General features: G+C 45.6%; 1 protein-coding gene and 1 long non-coding RNA gene across 2 annotated transcripts in view; one reads left to right on the top strand and one right to left on the bottom strand.

Moving 5' to 3' along the window:
- The window catches only part of LOC109281672 (uncharacterized), an 81,176-nt gene that overhangs the window by 53,706 nt on the left and 4,902 nt on the right, over window positions 1–22,568 (bottom strand). The window lies entirely within an intron of this gene.
- ANKRD9 (ankyrin repeat domain 9) lies at window positions 14,319–22,507 on the top strand. Its single transcript, XM_059723247.1, has 2 exons — window positions 14,319–14,662; window positions 15,137–22,507. The coding sequence occupies exon 2, from the start codon at window positions 15,216–15,218 to the stop codon at window positions 16,104–16,106; it is 891 nt and encodes a 296-aa protein (XP_059579230.1). The 5' UTR covers window positions 14,319–14,662; window positions 15,137–15,215; the 3' UTR covers window positions 16,107–22,507.

Genomic DNA, 22,568 nt, shown 5'->3' with positions numbered 1-22,568 from the left:
CCATGAGACTGCAGAGACTATCGACTGGTGACAAATGCAGCCTCATTATAATCATCGAGATCCCAGGAGTGCCCTCCACTGAAGAGTTCAGCCTTTGGGATTTAATTTACATCCATAACATTCAGGAAGCGAAGGCTGGGACTGCAGCTACAAGACTTGCCCCTACTCATGCATCATCCCACTAAAGTATCAATGTTTCCACATTAAAAAAAATATTCCAGGCTTCAACAGTTCCTTGAAAACACGAACCCACTACTGGCCCTATTTTTGTTTTCTGGAGTTTGTAGGTAGCCCACAGCAGCAGCTCTGAGAGCTACGAACTTCCCAGCCATCTCCTTGGCTCTGCCCATTAGAAAATGCAGCTTATGCTGCCTGTGGTGCTGTCCATGCAGAAATGTGTAGCATGATCACAGCTGAAAATATGGGAACCCATGACTACGCCAGCCCTGGGCTCACAACAGACCAATACAAAGCCCCTCGTTAGGTAGCAAACCAAAACAATGCCCTGACATCATCCCTCAGGGTGGCTCTGGCCTGCAGCAGCTTCTAGCCAGTTCTAGGTCAAAGCCAGACTGCTCCTAGAGTGAGAAGCAGAAAGCTCGTGCCTCGCTCCCTACAGCCCCTTCCTAATACCTATGGCAGATATAGCAAGGCAGGACTGATTGAGCCCACAACTCACCAACTCTTTCTTGGATGGTGAGGGACTGTATATGGGAATTGCCAAACAGGAGCAGACACAAGGCCTCGATTGTCCAGCAGCCTGTCTTCAATAGCAGCCAGCAGGTGCTTCAGAGAAAAGTGAAAGTCCCCCCCCATAATCAGGTATGGGATAACCATCCCCACATTTTTCCTCTAAAGCTACTTAAAATTGGCTTAGCTCCTTAGCTGATTTGTCTTCCAAAAGGTTTGTCAGCACCGGCTACGCACTGATCTCTTTCATGTAAAGCTCCAGTCTCTGACTCTCACTAGGAGACAAGATAAAGTAAACAGAATCATGGACTTTGGCACAGAGTGCATTTTTCACCTTCATATTGAATTTAGGAAAATCCCCCTGCTTTGTTATTGTAAGGGAGGTTGCCACAGAATTTCCTGTGGCCACTAAGTGCCACAGCATCCATGGACCTTGCCAGCATTTGGGTGCAGCTGAGTGAGTACTGGGAGGGCTTACTTATTAGTCCACAATGTATAACCCCTATATGTCATCTACAGGTGCCACCCCTAACCACCTGAAGAACACAGTTACTATTGCTTTGGGAGAGGCATTCAATATTCAGTTGCCTCTCTGCTCACTCAAAAGCTTGCACTAACATCCAACCAGGAAACTCTCTGGTAACCAGAAAGATGCTAAGGCTAAGGGAACAAAACAAGTGTTCTGAAGCCCAACCCAGGTCTTTATTCCATTTATTCTAATTGGTTTAACCTTTCTAACTAAAGCCCCTGCACTCTGAATGTATAGGGATTTTTGCTGTTGTTTTGTATGCTTTGCAGAGCTCTTACAGTTTTTCTTGCATGAAGACTTAAATAGAGGGTGTGACAGATTGATAAAAATGCATATGTCAACTGGTGAGTCCCTTCTGGTTGTATAAATAGCATGTCGGAGGGTAAACACCCATGTGGATTAGATCCTCCATTGTGTAGCAGAAACCAGAACAGCAGTGAGTAGTGCACACCTGAGAGGCAAACCTAGGGCCATCCACAATGAGCAGTTCCACCTGGCAGAACAATTCAAAATCCCTACCAGCAGTACTGCTGACTTTTCATGACCTAAGGAGCATGGAAAAACCCCAGGAGAACATCAGAAACAGGGAAGGTCCCAACACAGCCAGCTTCAAGAGACCAACAAACATGAGTTAGACCCTAAAATAATAATACTAATCAGGAAATTGAGTTTAAAAAATAATTTGGGGGTTGTTTTTTGTCCCCTGGGTTTCTTTCAAAGACTGTGTGGTGCTTTTAGGGCAATCTTCTGAGATTTGAAATCCCTGCCCATCCCTCATGGGTGTATGCAGCAAATAGTGTTACCCCTATTCTTACAGATTCATTGAGAATTATATCCCAACCCCAGTCTCCTACTTCACTCTGTGCCCAGTCCCCACCTGTGCTCAGCACCCAGCAGAGCTAACATCTAGCCCATAAGTCCCTCTATCAAATCTACCCATCCCAGCATCACCTATAAATTTATTAGGGGAGGTCAACGGGGAATAGGGGAAGCGCTGTTTACTAAGGCACCCCAGGGAGTGACTTGGAATAACGGGTGTAAACTAGTTTGAGAGTGGATTTAGGTTAGATATTAGGAAGAAATTTTTCACAATAAGGGTGGCCAGAGTCTGGAAAGGGCTTCCAAGAGAGATGGTGCTATCACCTAGCTTGGAGGTCTTTAAGAGGAGGCTAGATAAGTCACCTGGTGACTCCTCTAGATAGTCACCTGGCTGGGGTCATCTGACCTCGGTCCTCTTTCCTGCCAGGGGCAGGGGATCGGACACGATGATCCATTGTGGTCCCTTCCGACTCTACAGTCTATGAATATATGAACCTTTGCTCCTCCAAGGGATCTTCTCTGCTCAATCCCAGGCCAGATGCACCTGTAGTCATGCGTCCTTCTCCCTTCCACACTGGGCAGGGGCAGTTCCAAGGGTCTTTCCCCCTACCCAGCCGGTGTTGCAGAGGGGGTAGGGCAGAGATTCAATCCCTTTGCTCACAGGAGGGTACCCAGAGTTGCTGGACTCTTTCTGCTCCGTACTCTTTACTGTGGAGCAGGCAACCAATGAGAAGGGGTTTCCTTCAGGCAGAGCTGAAATCCCCGAGGGTCCTGGGGCTCCTGCTGCGATGAGCACAGCTCCAGGTACTCCCATCCTCCTCACATGCTGTCACTTCTAGGGAAGACATGAGAGCTGGCACCCCTAACCCTTACTACAAGGGATACACAGAAGGCCCAGCTGGAGGAAAATGGAGAGGAGAGGCTTTGCCTGCTCCCAAAAGCACCAACCAAAGCAGAGGACCTGCAGGAACAGTGAAGATGCTGAGATGTGATTGTGTTCAGGTACTTGCTGTTTTTGCTGGCATCTGTACTTCTCCTGTGCTCTTTGCTTTAACAGCCACATGGGTTGCAATTATAGTTTAACCTTGGCCCAGAGGGGTTAAATTGTAAACCACAGAGACCACAGCTAAGTGGACTCCACATGACCCACTTCAGCAATTCTCTTTGTGTTCAGGGCCTGGGGCAGGTGCACAGCAGAGTTCCTCATCCCCAACAAGAGATCTGGCCCCAGAAGATCCCATTAGGGGCTCTTCAGCTTGAAGCAGTGATGGACTCTGTCCAAACCCAGCTGGGCTGGATTCATGGGGGATCCAAAGATTCAGTTAGTTAGAGAGACATAGCAAGGACTGTGAAAAAGAGGTTTGGTCCGCCAGTCCATGATTAAAAAGCTGTTGCACATGTCATGCAACGTGTACATGTCTCTTGGGGAAATGTGCACACCTAACCTCATCTTTCAGTGAGCACAGGTACAACAGGAACGTTCTGGATGCCTGTTGTTTTTTAGACCATCCTCCAGTCTATTCTACACAGACACAACTGCTCAGAGCCCTGGGGAACATAGCAGCACTCCCCATGAGCACAGAGGTCCATCCACACAGACCAGCTTGCAAGAGGGAAGTCTTGGGCATGATCCAAAGCCAGCTGATGTGAACAAGAGACTTTCCACTGACAGGCTTCAGATCAGGCCCTGCTTTGGTAGACCAGGAGGCTGCTGGTTTTGCAGGCACATTTAAATATCCATGCTTAGCACATTTGCGTTGTTGCTCAGTTTTCTTGTTCAATCTGGCAGACAGCTAGTCTCTGCCTTTTGAAAGCTGTGGAGTTTGTGATCTTCTGTTTATTTATGCAGTATTTCTAATTCAGTTTCTTGCCATTTCTATCTCTTTTTCTTTCCATTCCTGTAGCTGTTTTTCGGGCTGGCCGTACAAGTGGTAAACAAACAGACAATGCCCCCTAGACATTTAAAACACATGAAAACATAAAATAGAACAGCTGCGGCATTTGCTGCGTTCTACCAAACTTACATGCAGCCGTGTAGGAAGACTCAGTAATCACATTTCATTTCACAAGGTCTCAAAAATTTCAGAAGCAATTCGAAGTTAATGATGCACAACTAGAAAAGCTTAAACCTACTCCAGAAGTGACTTGAATCTCAAGGCAGTAGTTTATAATTGTGGATTCCATAACATGATTTTAATGCAGAGTTCTCAAAAGTAAAGTTAAAAAATGTATCCACCTTGATTTCAGAAGCAATTACCTCTGCTATTATTGTGATGTCTACCTTTTCAACTATTTCTAGAGAGGGTGAAACCAAAAGGAAAAGGGGTTCTGCAATCTAATCTCATGATTACAACTGGATTTGAAAACATAATTACCCAGACTGGAAATGTCAGTGAAGAGTTAAACAAATTGAGGCCTGGCAGATGTGTAGCTTTAGTTTTTCTATCTATATAATATGGATTCAGACAGTTTCAGAAGCCTTCTGAATATTAATGACAAAAAAGAGAGGAAAGAAAGAATAAAATAGTTAACTTTTAATTTTGCTAATAAGATGGCTTCTTGCTAGGAAAATTGATCCTTTTTTATCTGCAGTTTTAGGAACAATGAGTTCTTGAAAGAATATACAGAATAAATTAAAAACCTTCTATAACTGACGTGAAAGTCAAGTTAGGGTCAATGACTATAATGCAAACCCTTTATAATAAAACGAAACTCAGGCTAGTACTGCCCTCTTTCCTCATTCCTGTTTGTTATTTCAACAGAACCACTGGCAGCCAATCTCCAAGAAAATGAAAAACTGAGAATAAAAATAGGGAGCCTCTTCAAAAGTATGCAGAGCACTTAGCTGTTTTTTAACCTTTCTGTTTATTGATATATCTATTTTAAAATTCAAACAGAAAGAGAGATTATGCAGCAAAAGAGATCAAATCACATTCAAATTAAATTCTCTGGAAAGCAATGTAATATGCATACCCATTAAAAGTGAAAGTTACTTGGTCATGTTGCTTGTCTTTCCATAAAGTTGTGAGTGATTAGTCCCTAGTGTAAATCTAAATTGTCTGAACAATCTCATTTTGACCAACGATGTTTTTTTGCAGCCTACAAACAACCCCTCATCTACCAAAAAAGAATCATTAACTACAAGAAAACTTCCATGAACTGCCCTAAATCAGTCATATCAAAGTACCATGAGCCTATTTACATCCAGGTAATAAATGACTTTGGAAAGAGGAGATTATAATGGAAAGACTCATCGATCCTACCCGACAGCAAACTAAGGAGCAATATTTCCTTGTAATTGCAGGAAGATTTCCTCCTGCTTTATCCTAAAGTCACCATTTCCTTATTCAGGCTCTTGATGATCAAGCATATAACCTGTCCTGACAACTGTTTCCTTCTCTTCCTGTCATATGTTTGTGTTATACACCCATGTCTGTTTTATATGGAACTATAAACACACTCACTCTTGTCTCTTTGTGTATGAGTGCAGCTGTGTGAGCAGTTCTGACTGGGACTAATATGACTGTCTAGCCCTTGCTGATAACCACAGCTTTCATTCAAACCAGTTATAGCACATTATAAATAGAGAAGTTGAGATCCTGCTTGTTTTGGAACTGGTGGATACCAAGTACTAGTTGCCATTTCCCTGAATAGGGCATGGATGAGGCCTAATGGCAGCAGGTTCTTGTTCCAGCAATTAATGGGGACAAGAGGATGAGAGACAATTCAGTTACGCTGAATTGTCGGAGTGATGTCAGCAGGTCAAGGGAAGTGATTCTTCCCCTCTATTCAGCAGTGGTGAGGCCACACCTGGAGTACTGTGTTCAGTGTTGGGTCCCCCATTACAGAAAGGACGTGGACAAATTGGAGAGGGTCCATCAGAGGGCTTCAAAAACGATTCTGGAGGACATGACTTATGAGGAGCGGCTGAGGGAACTGGGTTTATTTAGTCTAGAGAAGACTGAGAGGGGATTTAATAGCAGCCTTCAACTATCTGAAGGGTGGTTCAAAAGAGGATGGAGCTGGACTATTCTCAGTGGTGGCAGATCACAGAACAAGGAGCAATGGTCCAATTTGCAGCAAGGGAAGTTTAGGTTAGATATTAGGAACAATTTTCTCACTAGGAGGGTAGTAAAACATTGGAACAGGCTACCCAGAGAGGTGGTGGACTTCATCCTTGGAGGTTTTTAAGACCCAGCTTGACAAAGCTTTGGCTGGGATGATCTAGTTGGGGCTGGTCCTGCTTTGAGCAGGGGGTTGGACTAGATGTGACCTCCTGAGGTCCCTTCCAACCCTAATTTTCTGATTCAATGATTGATTGCTCCACAACAATGACAGGCCTGCAGAATTTCCTTCTGAAATTGCTGCTACTCAACTGATACCCATTGTGTGGCCCTCTCCCACAGTGTCCACTTGAAGACTGTGGCTGTCTTCCCATTGTCAGGTTGGACTGCTTTTGCAGTGGCAGTTTGGGAGTGGACATTCTCTATATATGCAACAGTAATTTAATAAAATCTGTCTATTTGTTGTCAACACATGTATTCTTGGGAACCAAAGAGTGACAGACAAACACAGAACTGAAACTCCTGTTCAAATCAATTCCCAACTAGTAAATGATCATTATAGAGCACTGCATCACTTTTAACTTTTTCACGTTATTGCTAGTTTTAAATGCTTTGGAGCAAAAATCCCAACAGACATCCCATATCAACATGGGATAATTCCTCTTTTCCAAAGAGAAGTGCTGAACATCAGCCAATCAAAGTGCCTGAACCCGAAAGCTTGCTTAAATTTTTTCCCCCAACTATTTAAGTTGGTCTAATAAAAGATATCAGATTCACCCAAAGAACCTCATGTGCCTATGTTCTTAAACCAACACGGCTACAACCTACACCTCTGTAACATGGAAAATACCAAATGCAGCCATTTGAAATGGAAACTGTACAACATGAAAAAGAAAAAAGCCAAACTCAACAGCAGCATACCAGCCCAGCCCCTGGCTTCTTTACTTTTCATTCCATTCAGGAAGAGCACACACCAACCGCTGAAACTTCCTCAGCCTAACGAAGGGTTTTTGAACCCGTAAGCTTGCTTAAAAATTTTTTTCCAACTATTTAAGTTGGTCTAATAAAAGATATCAGATTCACCCAAAGAACCTTGCCTGCCTATGTCCTTAGGCCAACACAGCTACAACATACACCCCTGAAGGCTCCTTAGGCTTTTATCGTGCTAACAGAAATTAGGTTAAAAATGTGATGAGTAGGGTAGAATTTGACCCCTGGGTCCTGAAGTTTTACGTCCACCAAGGCCAGATTGCTATATCATTGTGATAAACTTTAACACTTGCTTAATCCTGCTAAGCAAATAGATAAAACAGATAATTATCCATGATTGCAAACCAGGTCTGGGCAAATCCAGTCACAACTTGCTGAATGTGCAGTTGTTGCAGTGGGGAGGGCTTTGCTGGGGTCTTCTGCACATTGGGATGAAGCATGTTTTTTCCAGCTTAAGGCTAGTTTATAGCCTTGTGTGACAAACTGTGATGAAGTAAGCTTGCTCTTTCCCCTTTACTTCTTGGGTTAGAGAGGACAGATGACTCGTATGTCAGACTGTTTTGCTTCTATATTTATGTCATGCCTTGGGCTTAGAGTGTTCAGACCAAATGGATTACATCTTGTCTCATGAACAACATCTAGTATGATATTCATAACAAGCTATATTAAGCTGAGAGCTATCTTTGCCCATAGGATCCAGGAGTCCTCTGTTTCCTCTCCACCCCCCCATTCCTGCCCACTTGCCTACAATGAAAACACAATTCAAAGAAACCAGTAGCTACTCTCTGGGAGATGCATACATTTTTAACCCCTTCCCCATTCTGGGCTAAATTAATCCCTGGTATAACTCTGGGGATTTCTGTGGTGTCCCATAAGGGAGGAGCATGGCTCGTTCATCTGAGTGTCAGAAATCAAGGCTTTCCATAGACTGGCCTGCAACCTCAGTCAAAATAAACTGGATGCTGTGATGTGAGCCCAGGACCACCCTTGGGGGGCAGTGGCATGGCCAAGTCTGAAGAATTGCTCCCTGCCATTGGCTGGCAGAGTGGGATCATTGTATCATTACCCACTGTGGTATTTTTTCTTGTGTATTCCAGATTCCAGGGTAGACAGGCAGACAGGCACCAGGATTCAGGGGGCAGCTGTGGCCCGTGGGTTTACTGAGGTTTCTTTCAGGCCTTCAGGTTCAGCTACCCTGCATGTGGCTACCTGGGGCTCAGCTCCCGCATTGCTCTAGGCTGCAGTTCACGTGGTTGGTGGTGCCTTGCCCTAGTGTCAGTGAGTGAGTCCTGCACAAGCCAAATTGCCAACACTGAGGTTCTGCCATCTACCATTAGCATTACTATCCCGCACTCCCTATGGAAGCAAGATCTGACATAAGCTGACGGAGACCTAATATTTTGTTACTCCACCACTGGGTATTGAATAGCACACTTGGGAGAGGGGAGAAGAGGGGGACCTGTTTAGGGTGCCAAGTTAGGAGCACCAGAATCATCCCCCATGCCTATGGAGTCCACACACCAGCAGCATCCTCATGCCAGGAACTCCAAAATAGTCCCCCCAGCTCCTGCTGCTTTCAGACCAACATCTGGGGTGGGCAGAGTATTAGGCAGTGGCAGCAGCAGCTCAGTTGAGGACTGTTTGTGAGTTCTTGGCTTGGACAAGACTGATGCCCACTGCCCCACCCCTGCTCTTGAAACCGTCACTCCCCCGCCCCGGCTCTCCTGCAGGGTTTGCCCCAGGTGCCAACTCTGCTTGTTGTGCCACTGACAGACTGAGCATTTGTGTGACATCATTTCAGCCATTCATTTGACCTTGGGGCTAACCAGGAGGGTTGGGTGTGCTTGGCTTTGTATGTTGTACCTTCCCTGAAAGTGCCTGGCAAGACAGAACAGATAAAGGCTCCTCCCCTCGCAGTTTCATTAGTGCTGGTAAGGAACTCGGAATTTAAAACAGCTCATTTTTAGTTCCAAAAAATAATATTCCCTCCTGGTCAGGTCACAGAGCCTGCAGGGAAGTTCCCTCTCCAAAGTCCAAATATTTTATAACTTTCTTTTGGTTCCCTCACTGTCCTCTGTGATGAAGAATTTTTGACCCGAGCCCTGAAGTCTCTGGGCAAAGTAGGCATCAGCCTCCAGGAAGCAGATGAAACAAGAGGTGGCTGCTTCTTTAGCTCATTGTTTCCAAGTCAGGTCTTCCCTGATGGTGTGAGTCACTGAGTTTTTCCAGTAGACAACAGAACAAGCAGGGAAATTAAAGCAGCTGTTGCTACTACAAACTGTTTGATTTGGGTGCAGTGCAAAATAATGGCTAAGCCACCATCACAAAAATAAAACCACAGAGCATATCAAGGTTTTTAAAAATTAATCTTTGACTTTTTCTAAAGAATTCTTCCAGACAATTTCAGTGAGTAGATCAAGACAGAATGAGTACACTAGGAAAGAAACGCAAGAGGGAAGAAGAGCTGGATAGGAGAAGAGGTGTGCTGGAGGAGTACCAAAAAAAGAACAAGCTCTAAAAACATAAGGGTTTGGTTTAAAGGAGCAGTTCCTAGATCTGCCATTGCAGGGAAAGACTGCAGCAAGACCTGGATAGGTTGCAGGGGTGGGCTAACAAAAACAGGATGCGTTTCAATACTGACAAGTGCAGGGTGCTGCACTTGGGCAGTAGTAACCAGCAGTACACTTATAAGATGGGAAACTCCCTTCTTGTGAGCACGGAGGCAGAAAGGGATCTTGGAGTCAGTAATGACTCCAAGATGAACATGGGCCGACAACGTGAGGTCACGGTCGGCAGGGCTAGCCGGACCTTATCGTGCATCCACAGGTGCATCTCAAGTAGGGCCAAGGAGGTGATCCTTCCCTCCTACACGACACTGGTCAGGCCACAGTTGGAGCACTGTGTCCAGTTCTGGGCACCCCACTTCAAGAGGGATGTGGACAACATTGAGAGGGTCCAGAGGAGGGCCACCCACAGGATCCGGAGACTGCAGGGCAGACCCTACAATGAGAGGCTGCGGGACCTGAACCTGTTCAGCCTTCACAAGAGAAGGCTGAGGGGGGACCTTGTGGCTGTCTATAAACTCACTAGGGGGGACCAGAAGGGTTGGGGGAGACCTTGTTTCCCCTAGCGCCCCCCGGGATAACAAGGAATAACAGCCACAAGTTGTTGGAGAGTAGGTTTAGATTAGACATCCGTAGGAACTACTTCACAGTTAGGGCGGCTAGGATCTGGAACCAACTTCCAAGGGAAGTGGTGCTGGCTCCTACCCTGGGGGTCTTTAAGAAGCGGCTCGATGCCTACCTGGCTGGGGTCATTTGAGCCCAGTTTTCCTCCTGCCCAGGCAGAAGGTCGGGCCTGAAGATCTACAAGATAGGGAAGGGCTAGGTAGAGATGAGCATCTGCATGTGGAGTTATTGCTTGTGGGTGGACTTTGTCCCTTGGCTGTATGGAAGGGGACTGCTCGCTCCTCCCTGTCCTCCTGGAACAAGTGCAAAAGGAAACAAAACTTGTGGAAGAGGTGATATCTTCTATTAGACCAACTAGATCATATATCTAGATAGCTAGTTGGTCTATCAAAAGATATAACCTCTTCCATGAGTTTTGATTCAAATTACAATAGCTTTTAGGGGTCTTAACCAAGACAGCAACCCCCCAACACTGTGCCAGGTGCTGTACATACCTATAGCAAAAAAGTTATTCCTGCCCTGAAGCACTTGCAGCCTAAATTGGCAAGTTTGACAAAGAAGGTGGTATTATTACTATTGTTATTATTATTCACATTTTACAGATGGGACATTGAAGGCCCAGAGAAACTTGCTCAAGAAAATGTAGTAGAATAAGGATGAGTGCTTAAAACTCCAACTTCCCTATCCTGTGCTTTAACCATAAAACCACCTTTCTCTCACTGCTGTATCTCTCTCAGTATGTTTGAATTTGGTTAAACTGGAGGTTTGTACAGTAATTCCAGCAGATGTAGGTTTAAATCACAATCCTACCTCCAAATGCTGCGAGCTTTCAGGATTATTGTAGTGAGGTCCAAGCTTTGAGATTTCTTGAGTCCATATCTCATCTCCATTGTGCAGTTTGGTAAATGACTAGCAGTCAGAACTTTATCACTTGTCAATGCAAGGACTAGTTTAAAGCAAATATTGTTAGGCAGTTTCAGAACAGACATATATATTCACGTCTTTCCCCTTTTCCCTCCTCACCCCCACAAAAAAACCCTGATATCAAACTTTGTGTTCAAAGTGCTCATTAATAGTGATCAATTTCTTGATTATACTTTGATCAATTAAATACACAATAACATCCACTTAGTTAGTGGTTAATCAAAGCAAAACTTTAGGACTAGAATTATTTATATTAAAAGAAGTAGCACAACTCCCCACTCTTTATTTGGATCAGTTTCAGTCACTTTAAGCAGGTATTATTAGATCATCAGCTAGAGAATATTGCCATTTAACACCGAAAGGGCCAGAAATGTGAATGGAATCAACAAAGAAAAAAAATGCCCAAAGAAAATGGTATCACGTTAATAAAAGATGACCATAACTACGAGTTATGTTATTCATATTTGGTTACTCTTTTGTTATAACCACTGTCATGTGGTATGGAACCTGTGATACCACTCTGATGATTACATACATAACAGGATCAGCTACTGAATTCAAATTATAAAAACAAAGGTAAAGGGTGGGGGGTGGAAGAGGAGAGAAAGAGTATATATACCGTGTGCATATGTGTGTGTAAAATAGGTATTGTATCACATCAAAGGCCACTGTAGGTGCCTTTGTTTGTCACTAAAGCCAAGCTTGCTATTTGCAGTAAATAAATTAATTTGGTGAATCACCTATTTTTTCCCAATTAACATTGTCAACAAACAATCCGGAAGTCTTACAAATATGTTCACTGACAAATACACTCTACAAACACATGTTGGCCTATGGATTACTTGAGTAATTACTTTGAGTAATCAGAGTTCTCAGTTCAGCTTTTATGTAATGTGATCAGCCTCCAGAATTACAAAGAAATACTTTTGTTCCCCACCTGATGGGCTGGTTTGACCTCAGAAACTACCCCTGCTTCTGCTCAGAACACATTTTGTGTTTCCCACATGGCGAGTTTTGGTTTTGTTTAAACTAGTCTCTTGTCTACAGGTCCAAAAGTACTTTCCATAAGAAAAACTTGGTTCACATGGATGTTCGTGAAAAATGAGCAGAGGTAGGAACATGTCACTGGGATGTTCTTTTTTGAGTCACTCAGCATCACGGCAACTGCTGAAAATTCAAATCCTTCTGCTTCTCACGTACAGGTTCAGATGCTACTAAATCTAACAAAGTTTTCTTCATCTGTTTGCAATATAGGACTTAAGATAAACTGTCACACAGATTAGTAGTTCTGATTTCATCCAAGAGATGGCAATAGTACACATTTCACTAATCTATTTGTTACAATATACATTATAAAATAAAGGGTACAGGTTCAGCTATATTCAGTACTTATTCTGCTCCTGAGCTATTGCTCCAAAATTCAGTTGCTGGTTAATTAGGGCAATAACTCAGGATCAGAATAAGTACTGAAAATAGCTGAAGATATATATATATATATATATATATATATACACACACATATATGTATGTGTGTACTCACACACATATACATATATATAGAGAGATATATATCATTTGGGTTTTTATGTGTGTGTGTGTGTGTATAGCCCAAATAATTAAAAAGGATTATCCACAGCTGAAACAATGCCCAGATCTGCAATGGATCTACTATGATCTCCACATTATGAACCCTATATTGCTAAAGGCTGGGCATACGCTTCCAAAAACTGCACTGCAGTTTCACATATCTGCTTCCTCCCAGCTACCTGCACTTCGGCCCACGTCCTCTCAGATATATGAACCTGAATTTTTGTAGTGAGAAGCTCAGTTTGATATCATCTGCTCGGTGTTTCTAAACTCTCTGCACCCTATTTTATTATGTATCTATCCATTCAATAGTGCTAGTATTTTACATACTTGACATACTGTCTGTTACAGAATGTGTGGCAGAAAGGCCCCTTAGAAATCAAATGCATTGGGATTTAATTGCTTTCCCTGGAAGAACCGGAGCTCAGAATTGCACACAACACCTAGGGCAGCTGTTTCTTTCAAGCTGATATTTATGTGCAGGGCACTAGAACATAATGATCTGCTCCTGCCTGCCTTTCAAGCAGCTCCATGACCCAAACACCACGGGGAAATGTGCTGTTACATCACCAACTTGGCTACGCTGTCAAGCGTCCGACACATGACTTTTTACTGGGGGAAGAGCTAGAAATGTCACATTTAAAAAAGTAGGCAATTGAAACCGTACTCCCATGGCCAGCCATGACGGGGCAGCCTCTGAAGCCTGGTGGGCAGAGAAACCCGAGCAGTCAGCACTGCACCCTCCAGCCCAATAAGGAATGGCATTAGCAGGCTCCAAAGAGTCTTCTCAAGTTCTCCAGGGGTGAAAGGGCCGTGACTGCAACAGCAGCGTGCTGGGGGGGGGGACGCAGAGCAAAACGGGAACAAGTCAGAAGTCTCCTTGAGGGCTAAGGCAGGAACTGAACCCCCAGCACAAGGGCAAGGCCTGGAACTGCCTTGTACAGGAGAGTTGGGCTCGGGATGATCCTGCCTCAGCAGTAAGCGCAGCCCCGAGCCCTGCAGCCCGGCGAAGCGGGGCTGGAAGGCACCGGCACCGGCACCAGCAGCTCGGCCCAGCCCGGACTGAAGCAGAACCATCCCCCAGGGCTTTGCCAAGCCCTTATCTGCGGCGCACAGCGCCGGATACCGCGGGGTGAAGCCAGCAGCCAAGGTTCTCGCTGCCGCCCTGGACCGGCCCCGTCCCCCCGGGCCTTGGCGCTGCTGCCACAGGCCCGCGGCTGCGGGAGGACCCGGATGAAGAAGCGCAGCTGCGAGCACGTGCGTGGGCAAAGTTAGCTCAAGGGCAGCCGCGGGACGACCCGTTCCCCCCTCCCCCGCCACCCGCCGGGTGCCGCTCAGCTCCGCCAGGCACGAGGCCCCTTTGAAGGGGGGGCCGGGGCAGAGCTCCCCGGGGCCCGTCCAGGGAGGATTTGGGCCGAGCCCAAGCAGCCTCCCACCCGCGGAGCGGCACCGCCCGAGCGCCCACCCCGCCCCGCCCGACGCCGCCAGACAAGTTCCTTGGAACTTTGCCTCAGTGACGCTACAATGGAGCAGGGCCCCGGCCCCCCCCAGCGGCCAATGGGAGCGGGGGGAGCCCCGGCCGCCGCCAATCGCCGCCCGCTGGACAGTTCCCCGGTCCTGACCGACCTTCGCTGCGGCGCGGGGAATAAAAGGGCCCGGCCGCGGCCGCCGGGGTTTGGCTGCCGCCGCGGCGCCGGCTCTGCCCCTCCCCGCCCCCTCGCGCACCGCCGGCTCCGGCCGGGACCAGGCGAGATCGCTGCTGCTGCTGCTGCCGCCGCCGCCGCTGGGACCGGGGCTGAGGCTGGGGAGAGGCGGGGGCGCCGCCGCGGAGCGGAGTGGAGCAGCCGAGCGCCGCCCGGGGACAGCGCGAGGTGAGCACCCAGCCCCGGCTGCCGCCCGGGGGACCCTGCGGGGCGGCAGCGAGGCGCGACCCCAGCCGGCGGCACCAGGCTCCCCGCCGCCGCCCCTCGCACGCAGCCCGGGGCTGCCCGCCGGCCGCCCGCGTTACCCCCCAGGAAGCAGGAGCCGCCCCTGCCAGGGGGTCCCGGGTGCCCCAGCTGAGGGGTCCAGGGGCGCGGGGCCGAGGCAGGGAGCGCAGGGGCTACTTCCCACTCCCAGCCCGCGGCCTGGCCTCGTGGCAGCCCTTCCCCCCAGGGTTAATGTCCAACGCTGACAGCAGGAGCAGCCTGCCTGGGACAGGGAGCAGGGGGGAGAGGCCACCCACCCGGCTCCGGCTTTCACTGAGGAGAGGAGGGAGAGCAATGGCCGGGCCCCGGGCTGGCTGGGCAGGCGGTGGGGGGTGACGGTCTGGACCCCTCCTTCAATCGCTTTTGTGTTTCTGGCAGAAAGCGTTTCCGCAGGTCGGGGCGAATGCGGGCTCCTGCCAAGGTGGCGAGACCACCCCGCTGAGGCGCTGGCTCCGCCATGCCCTGGAATGTCAAATGGCTGAATGGCTACAGCAGCCGCCAGGCCCAGTCCCAGTCCCAGAAGCAATGCAAGAAATCTTCCTTTGCCTTCTACCAGGCAGTGAGGGACCTGCTGCCAGTGTGGCTCCTGGAGGACATGAGGACAATGGAGGCCTTCCATTGGGAAGGTGGCAAGGTGAGCACCTACTCTCCCTCCGAGGCCCTCCTCTATGCACTGGTACATAACCACCAGCCCTATGCCCAGTACCTGCTGAACAAGTTTCCCCAGAGCGCTCTGGCCATCCCCAGCCCCAGCTTCAGCTGCTGTCAGTCACTGGCTCCTCACCTGGCCATGGCAGTTCGTTATAACCGCATCCACATCCTGCTCAGGATCCTCAAAGCCATCAGAGACTTCCCAGAAAGCGACCGAATTAGCTACCTGGACTGCAGTGGATGCAGCCGTGTGGAGGGTGGTAAAACTGCCTTGCATGTGGCCTGTGAACTGGTGAGACCTGAGTGTTTAATCCTGTTGCTGGGACACGGTGCTTCGCCTTGCTTACATGACAGCTCTGGGAACACCCCTTTGGACATCTTGCTCCAGCAGATTTCCCAGACCCCAGCAGTAAACCTGCGCACCAAGCTGCTCTCACTGGACTCCCTTTTCCTCTTCATGCCTCAGGAGCTCCAGTTTCCAATGAAACAACAATTGCTGGACAATCAGCAGCCTTGGCAAGAACTCTTGGGAGAGAACAGATATCAGTGGCTGGCAGGCTTATCCCCCCCCTCTCTGTTCATTAGTGCTATGCGCATCTTAATCGGGACCATATCACCCGAACAATTCCCAGAGGCACTGGAGGATCTGCCCTTGCCAAACTTCCTGAAGCCACTGGACTTGAAGCTGAAGAGTTAGGGGGTTGTCCAAGCAATTCCTGCTTGTGTAATGCAAACAGGCCATCATATACTGAACGTGTATCAGTATAAAGAGCTGTTAACGCAGCACAGGAGGGAGTTGGGCAAAACACTGGTTTTAATTAGAACATATTTTTAAAAGGATTATATCTGGCACTTTACATATATTTTATTTATAGTTCATTGTGGTGAGGTGTTTCCACACCATATTTTATAAGAAGTATTATACAGCATGCATATCCTAGGATTTATGGGTGAATATATTTGTAAATACACCTAAATAAACAAGTAGCAGATATGATCAAAATGGAAATACAAACATCTGAAATTTCTAAATGATCTATTTATTTGAGAGCTATAGACCGCAAGAGAACTACCCTTTCCTTGTGCCTTGCTTTTCATTTAAATGGGGTGCAGGTTGAACAAGACACTTTATTTTTGCAGCTGTCCTCTTAGGCAGTGGCAGGGATGTGATGCATATTTTCAAAGGTACAAGTGAGAACTTCTCAATCCTGTACAAAACTCAAATGGAATCATGCTGTTATTAAAATAATCCTCCTAAAAAAGGCTGACAGGGAGATGCAGGTGAGCAAAAGCAGCAATAGATTTGGAAATCTATCCGTTTCCTTCGTCTGCTGCTTTTGCTCTTCAGTGAGATCTGAGGAGGGTGGCCTAGGTGTTTTATCCTCCTTTTCAAAGTGGAGGGAATAGAAGTAGAAGAAAAGATGTTCCCTTTAGCCAAGATTCAGGGAGAGGGAGGAAGGAGCTGACCTAACAGCTTCATCCTTCCAAACCTTGTAGAAGCTCCTTTAAATAATTGCCAAGCACTTGAAGTGCTGTCATTTTAGGAGTGGCTAGGCAAAAATGGAGCAGAGCCCAGGGAAAGATAATTCTCCTTGCTCTCAACCTCCTGATAAACTAACAGGGATTTTCTTAGGTAAGCCAATGTCGGCTTTCTGACAGAACTGGAACCCACCTACCCACATGAGAGTCTCAGGCCCAAGAACATGTCTTAGAAGCTCTGGGCCTCCACCTGTGGATTCCCCAAGATCCATGGAATATCCCCATGGATTCTACACACATCTTGGCTCATTCTTTGTAGTGATCCTGTCTACTCTGCAAGGCATAGACCTTACCCTGTTTTGCCAGTGATGCAAATCATTGCCATCTAGGCCCTGGTTTTCCACCTGGCTTTGTCTTCACAGTCAGAGGACAGCAGATGAGCTGTCGATTCTTGCTCTGACACCTAAGGGTGCCTATACACGTGCTCAGATGCATTCTAATTAGAACTCTCTAGAATCACTGCAGCATCACGTGTATAAGACCCCACAGGTTTAAAAATAGCCACTGGGGTACTTTAACCAAAGCTCATTGAATGAGCTTCAGTTGAAGCATCCTGCAGCCCTTTTTAATTGTGTGGGGGCTTAATACACATGATGTTGTGGCATTTTAATTAGAGTGACTCTCTGAGAATCGCTCTAATTAAAATGCGCCCCTGCCCCATCTCCAAGCATGTGTATAGGCAGCCTATAATTCTTGCCATGGAGTTGATTTCAGCTTCCTTGCACCCTCCCAGGTCAGTGAGTGCAAGGAAAAATCCATGCTTAACACACATCTCTTTATCATTAACAAACTTTGGTAGAGAAACGGAAAAGCACAGAGCAAGGGGATGTAATTTTTTCATGCTTCAGCTGAATAGATTCTGTGGAGTTCCCACAGTGCAGAATTCCATTTAAAAAACAATACAACTCCACTGCATACATGATAAATATAGGATATTATAAAAGGCTGTTACATTTCAGAAGTCTTAGATGCAACAGAGAGAAAAATATCTATTCTTAGACTGAGGTCACCGAAAATGCCTTCCAGAAAACAAAACAAAAGGGTAATTGCTCAAGCTAATTAACATTTGCTTTTTCCTTAGTTCCCTCATTAATAACAGCATGTAGTCCCTGTAATAAAATCCAGTGAACTACCCAAAATCAATGCTATTGCCCCTACCAGCAGCATAAAAATCTACACTACTGGACTCCTCCCCTAAATATTCATCTTTCCTACTATTTTGGGAACAATGACATGCAAAGGTAATTAGACTAGAAGGTAAAGCATTTAGTTTTAACCAACATAGATCCTTTCTTCTTCTTTAATACACTGAAGAGTACCCACCTACATAACTCTGGGCCAAAGGGCAAGACCACATGGGTGGGGACAACGCCTAGTGCTTTGAAAAGTTGTTCAGAAATAAAAAAAATAAGGGAAAAAATAGCAATGTTTTTGGTGATGAGCTATAAGAAGAATGTGAGTAGTTTATGATATCAACATATTTATGACACCCTCATCTTGGAGGTTTATTGAACATTCATGTTTTAAATAACCAGGCTGTCACTTTCCAAAGCCATTACATACTGAGGTATTTTCATGAAACTTTTACTTGTTTCCCTCAGTTCACAGAGATCCATCAAAACCAGCCCTTTCCTCTGTGATTATTTTTAAAAATGTAACCTGTTGGGGGAAAAAAAAAATTATACCATCTTTCATGAAAAATACTAGCAGTGAAGGGTAAAGCATGGGACACATTAGAAGAAGACAGAAAACAGGGGAAATAAGAAACCACTCTCTCAGTAAAACACAGATTCAGTAATTCATCAACATGAACAAGGACATGCTGTCCCAGGGGATAAGCACTCACTGTCAGGAGGAGAGAACAGTGATTTAGACCATCCGCAGCTTCCATAATGATTTCAAATGAGTCAAAAGACCAAAAGATTTACCTGACCAGTTCTACATGGCTCTGTGCTGTATGAACAGGGAAAGAGGACATGGCCTAGTTTCACTGATATTAATGGGGTTTTCTCTGATGGCCTGCCCAGGAGCTGTCTGGCTCCTGACCATAAATGGAAAAGGCATTCCTCTTGAAGCTGATCAGTATCACAAAATTCCCCCAAATCCTAGCAGAACAGTTATTCAAGGGTGCCCTTTCCAGGCTGCTTGAGAAATGTGGATAGCTAGAATCCGTATAAAATTTCCATTAGCATCCATGCAAAGGCTACCATTGGATCTTTCTGTGAGAGTTGGACCTGAGCCTAAGCTGAAGCAAATGCAAATGCGTAAGATATCCTTAGATGTAGGCCAGCAGAAGGAAATTATTCAAGATTCATTAGACTGTAGGCTGAGAGAGGCAGTTCTTGTATCTGTTCCCATAATCAGGCTGGAATCAAGTAGAGAAGCAGGAAAGCACGGATAAACTTAAGAAGCCTCTGTCTTCCTTGGTAGAACTGCTACAGAAACAGCATCTAGTATGTGTGTCTGCACTTCAGGAGAGATGTAGAAATACTACAGAGTTTAATCATTGAGAAGGGATTTGATAGCTACAAGTAAGTACTTGTGCATGGAAAAGATACCTGAGAGTAGAGGGGCTTTTTCAAGTCTGACATGGCAAGATGCAGTGATTGGAGGCTGAAGTTAGACAAATTCAGCCTTGAAATAAGACGATTTCCTAGCTGTGAGTGTAACAAAACATTAGAGCAACTTACAGGGGAGAAGGTGAACTAACTATCACTTTTGTTATAAAACTCTCATCGTGCAGGTGTGTACAGACGTTAAAATGAGGGCAGTGCTGCCTCATTCTCCATGGATGACCCTCTTGCTGGCTCTTGGATAATTAATTTTGGTATAAATAAAGACTCCCATCAATACATTGTTATTGGCATGAACTCAGGTTCATTGCTGCGCCATTTCTGTTTTCATAGGAACAAAGTCAGGCCTAGTCTGCCTCTTTGGCTCAATCTGCTTGAGGTCACTGACAGCTCACAGAACATGCAGGCAGTTAACAAGACTCCAGTGCCAAATGCAGAGAGGAAAACTGTACCCTGACTACACAGACCACACACTGATTAGCTCCCATTTTGTTCTTTAAACTGAGTTTAGTACTTGTAAAAATGCTGACTCTCAGCTCTGGAAACAGAAGTCCTTCATTTATTCACAGAATAGATACAGCCTAGGCAATGGCACCACGGGTTTTCCTTGCACTGACTTGCACTCAACCTCAGCCGCATACTGGAGGGGGCCCTTTCTAGGGAGCTGAATGAATGGGAGTTTTATTTCCATGGATCCTCCACTCTCATACCTTTCTGTTGAGGCTGCTGTCAAAAATGCCAATTAGGGCCAGTTGCAGCTGCACTGTTAGGCTTAATAAAGCAAAAAGGGCAGTTGTGTCAAGTCTCTGTAGGACAAAGCTAGCGATGCTAAATTCTGAAAGGCTGTTCTCTTGCAAAGGCAGGGGAAGGCAACTGCAGAACCAAGGCCTTTAGCATCAAGGGTTTAGGTAGGTATAGTCTGGATCTAATGTACCATCTCTATAAGTTGATTTCAAAAGCATGAAGAGTATCACACCAGAGGAATCAAGCTGTAGCCCAGCAGTTTCTAGACTGTGGTACGCAGACAACCTGTCAGTGATATGCATTAACAAGTTTATTATAATTACTTTATATGACAAAAATTTGCTGGAGGTACTTAAGGCTGAACTGAAAAATTTGCTGGTGGTACTTAAGGTTGTATCATTTTAAATTGGTGGTGCTCGATCTGTCAGAGTTTGGAAACCACTGCTGTAGCCAAGGCTGCTCAAAGGTGATCTGTTGTCAGGAAAAGCTGGGGGTATGTAACACATTCTAACCAGGGCTCTCCAAGCAGCTGATGTTAAACTTGGATTAGCAAATCCAAAGTGAGCTACAAAAGTTTGTTTATGGCCTTTAGATTTTGTTTCTTTGCAACTGGGTAGCACTGTGGCGGGGTGAGGGGCGGGGGTCTGGAATTATTTTTGTGGGTTTTATTTCAACTTTTCCCCATGCCTTAAAAATGTCACTGTCAACTCCGATTTTCCCTGGTGTTGCCAGAGGAGCTTTGGAGCATGTGATCTCTTGCATTATGATTGCAGATGGGGCATTCCATTTTTTAGCAGAGGGGGTTTTATCCAAAATGTTAATTACTTGCTCAAGTGAAATATATATTAGCATAAAGTCAAGTGTTTTAAATGGTTTGCCTAAAAAGTCCTTTCCCCTCTCATCTATCTCAGATTTCCTTACTCTCTAGACTCACTGTACTATCAAAATTTGGATTCTATTCTGAACTTGTCCATAAACATCCTGTGTAGTTCTGGGCACAATGCTTAGCCAAATATTTACAAATTTGGGTACCTTGAATTTAGTGGAAGTTGTAGGTGTTCAGCACATTTGAAAATCGGTTAATTGACAAAGACATGGATTAGAAAGTCTAATATGAGTTACCAAGGCTTGAACATGTAGTTCTATAGGGGATTTGTTGCAGGCAGATAAGGGGGTCACAAATTTTTTGCAGGAAGAGAGGAGGGGCATTTGCTAAACATGCTCTTCATTATGTGAAATGAGGTAGGCAGATGGGAGTTTGGTAAGGAAGGCAAAGGGATTGGACAGGTGGGAATCTTGGCCTATGGGCGTGGGATATAGGAAGAGATGAGGTCTTTGATATAAGCATAGGCAGAAGACAGGTTGTTTTGAAGTGAAGCTTGAACTTAATTAAATTAGCAATGAAAATGAAGAAAATGCAGTGCAGAAACTCAGGGAACGGTATGACTAGAAATGGGTCTGAGCTACAATTGCAGATCCAGATTTGCTCCACATTACAGTCTGAGGTTTCTATTTGTAACAGACACGGCTATTGACACTAGCAGATTATTGTGTTGCATCACCTTTTCCTCAAATCAACATGCCAGACCTAGATAAACAAGGCTCCCAATCCATGTGCTTAGCATTTTAACAGCATTTAGACTTCTGAAATGGCATGCAAGCTACTGTTCATGGCACTCCTGGAAATACTTTGTCCCCTCTGAAGAAAGGAAACTGACACAAAGCATCATCTTAAATCTGTTTTGCACAAGCTAGATACTGATTGCTTTCTAACAGCCTGTAGCCAAGAAAGACAACTCAGCCCTCCAGGCCTAAAGCAGGACCCCAGTTCAGTTCCCCCTCAAGTCAATGCCACCATGAAATGGAAGTGATAGACAAATGTCAGGAACTGAGAGGACTCTCCACTATAACCAGAGACTGACCTGTGCTGAAAAATCACATCAGAACATCCTATGGATTTTGAGAAAGTTCAAATCTCAATCAGACCTTCATGTAATAGGCCCTTCCTCCTCGATCCAGCCTCTGCTGCATGGAAATACAGCCTATGTCAACCCCTTCCCTTCATTAAAAGCTTGGCTTGTCTCACTAACATATACAAGTTTCAGAAACCAAATGTGCACACTGTGTACTGCTTGCTGTCATGCCAAAAGGGGTTAATTTGTTTCCTGTTCTTACTTTTGGGGGTTTTTAAATTATGTCTTTTCTGATGTAAGAAGGCTACAGTAAACCATGTTAATTACAATATGCTACATTTATCTTTAAAATCTAGCATCATTTCCATGAAATAAAGTCCAAGGTAACAT

The sequence above is a fragment of the Alligator mississippiensis genome, chromosome 2 (assembly GCF_030867095.1).
Source record: "Alligator mississippiensis isolate rAllMis1 chromosome 2, rAllMis1, whole genome shotgun sequence".
Classification (NCBI taxonomy): Eukaryota; Metazoa; Chordata; order Crocodylia; family Alligatoridae; genus Alligator; species Alligator mississippiensis.
The sequence above is the reverse complement of the archived record's forward strand: the minus strand, read 5'-3'. Positions and strand labels throughout refer to the sequence as shown.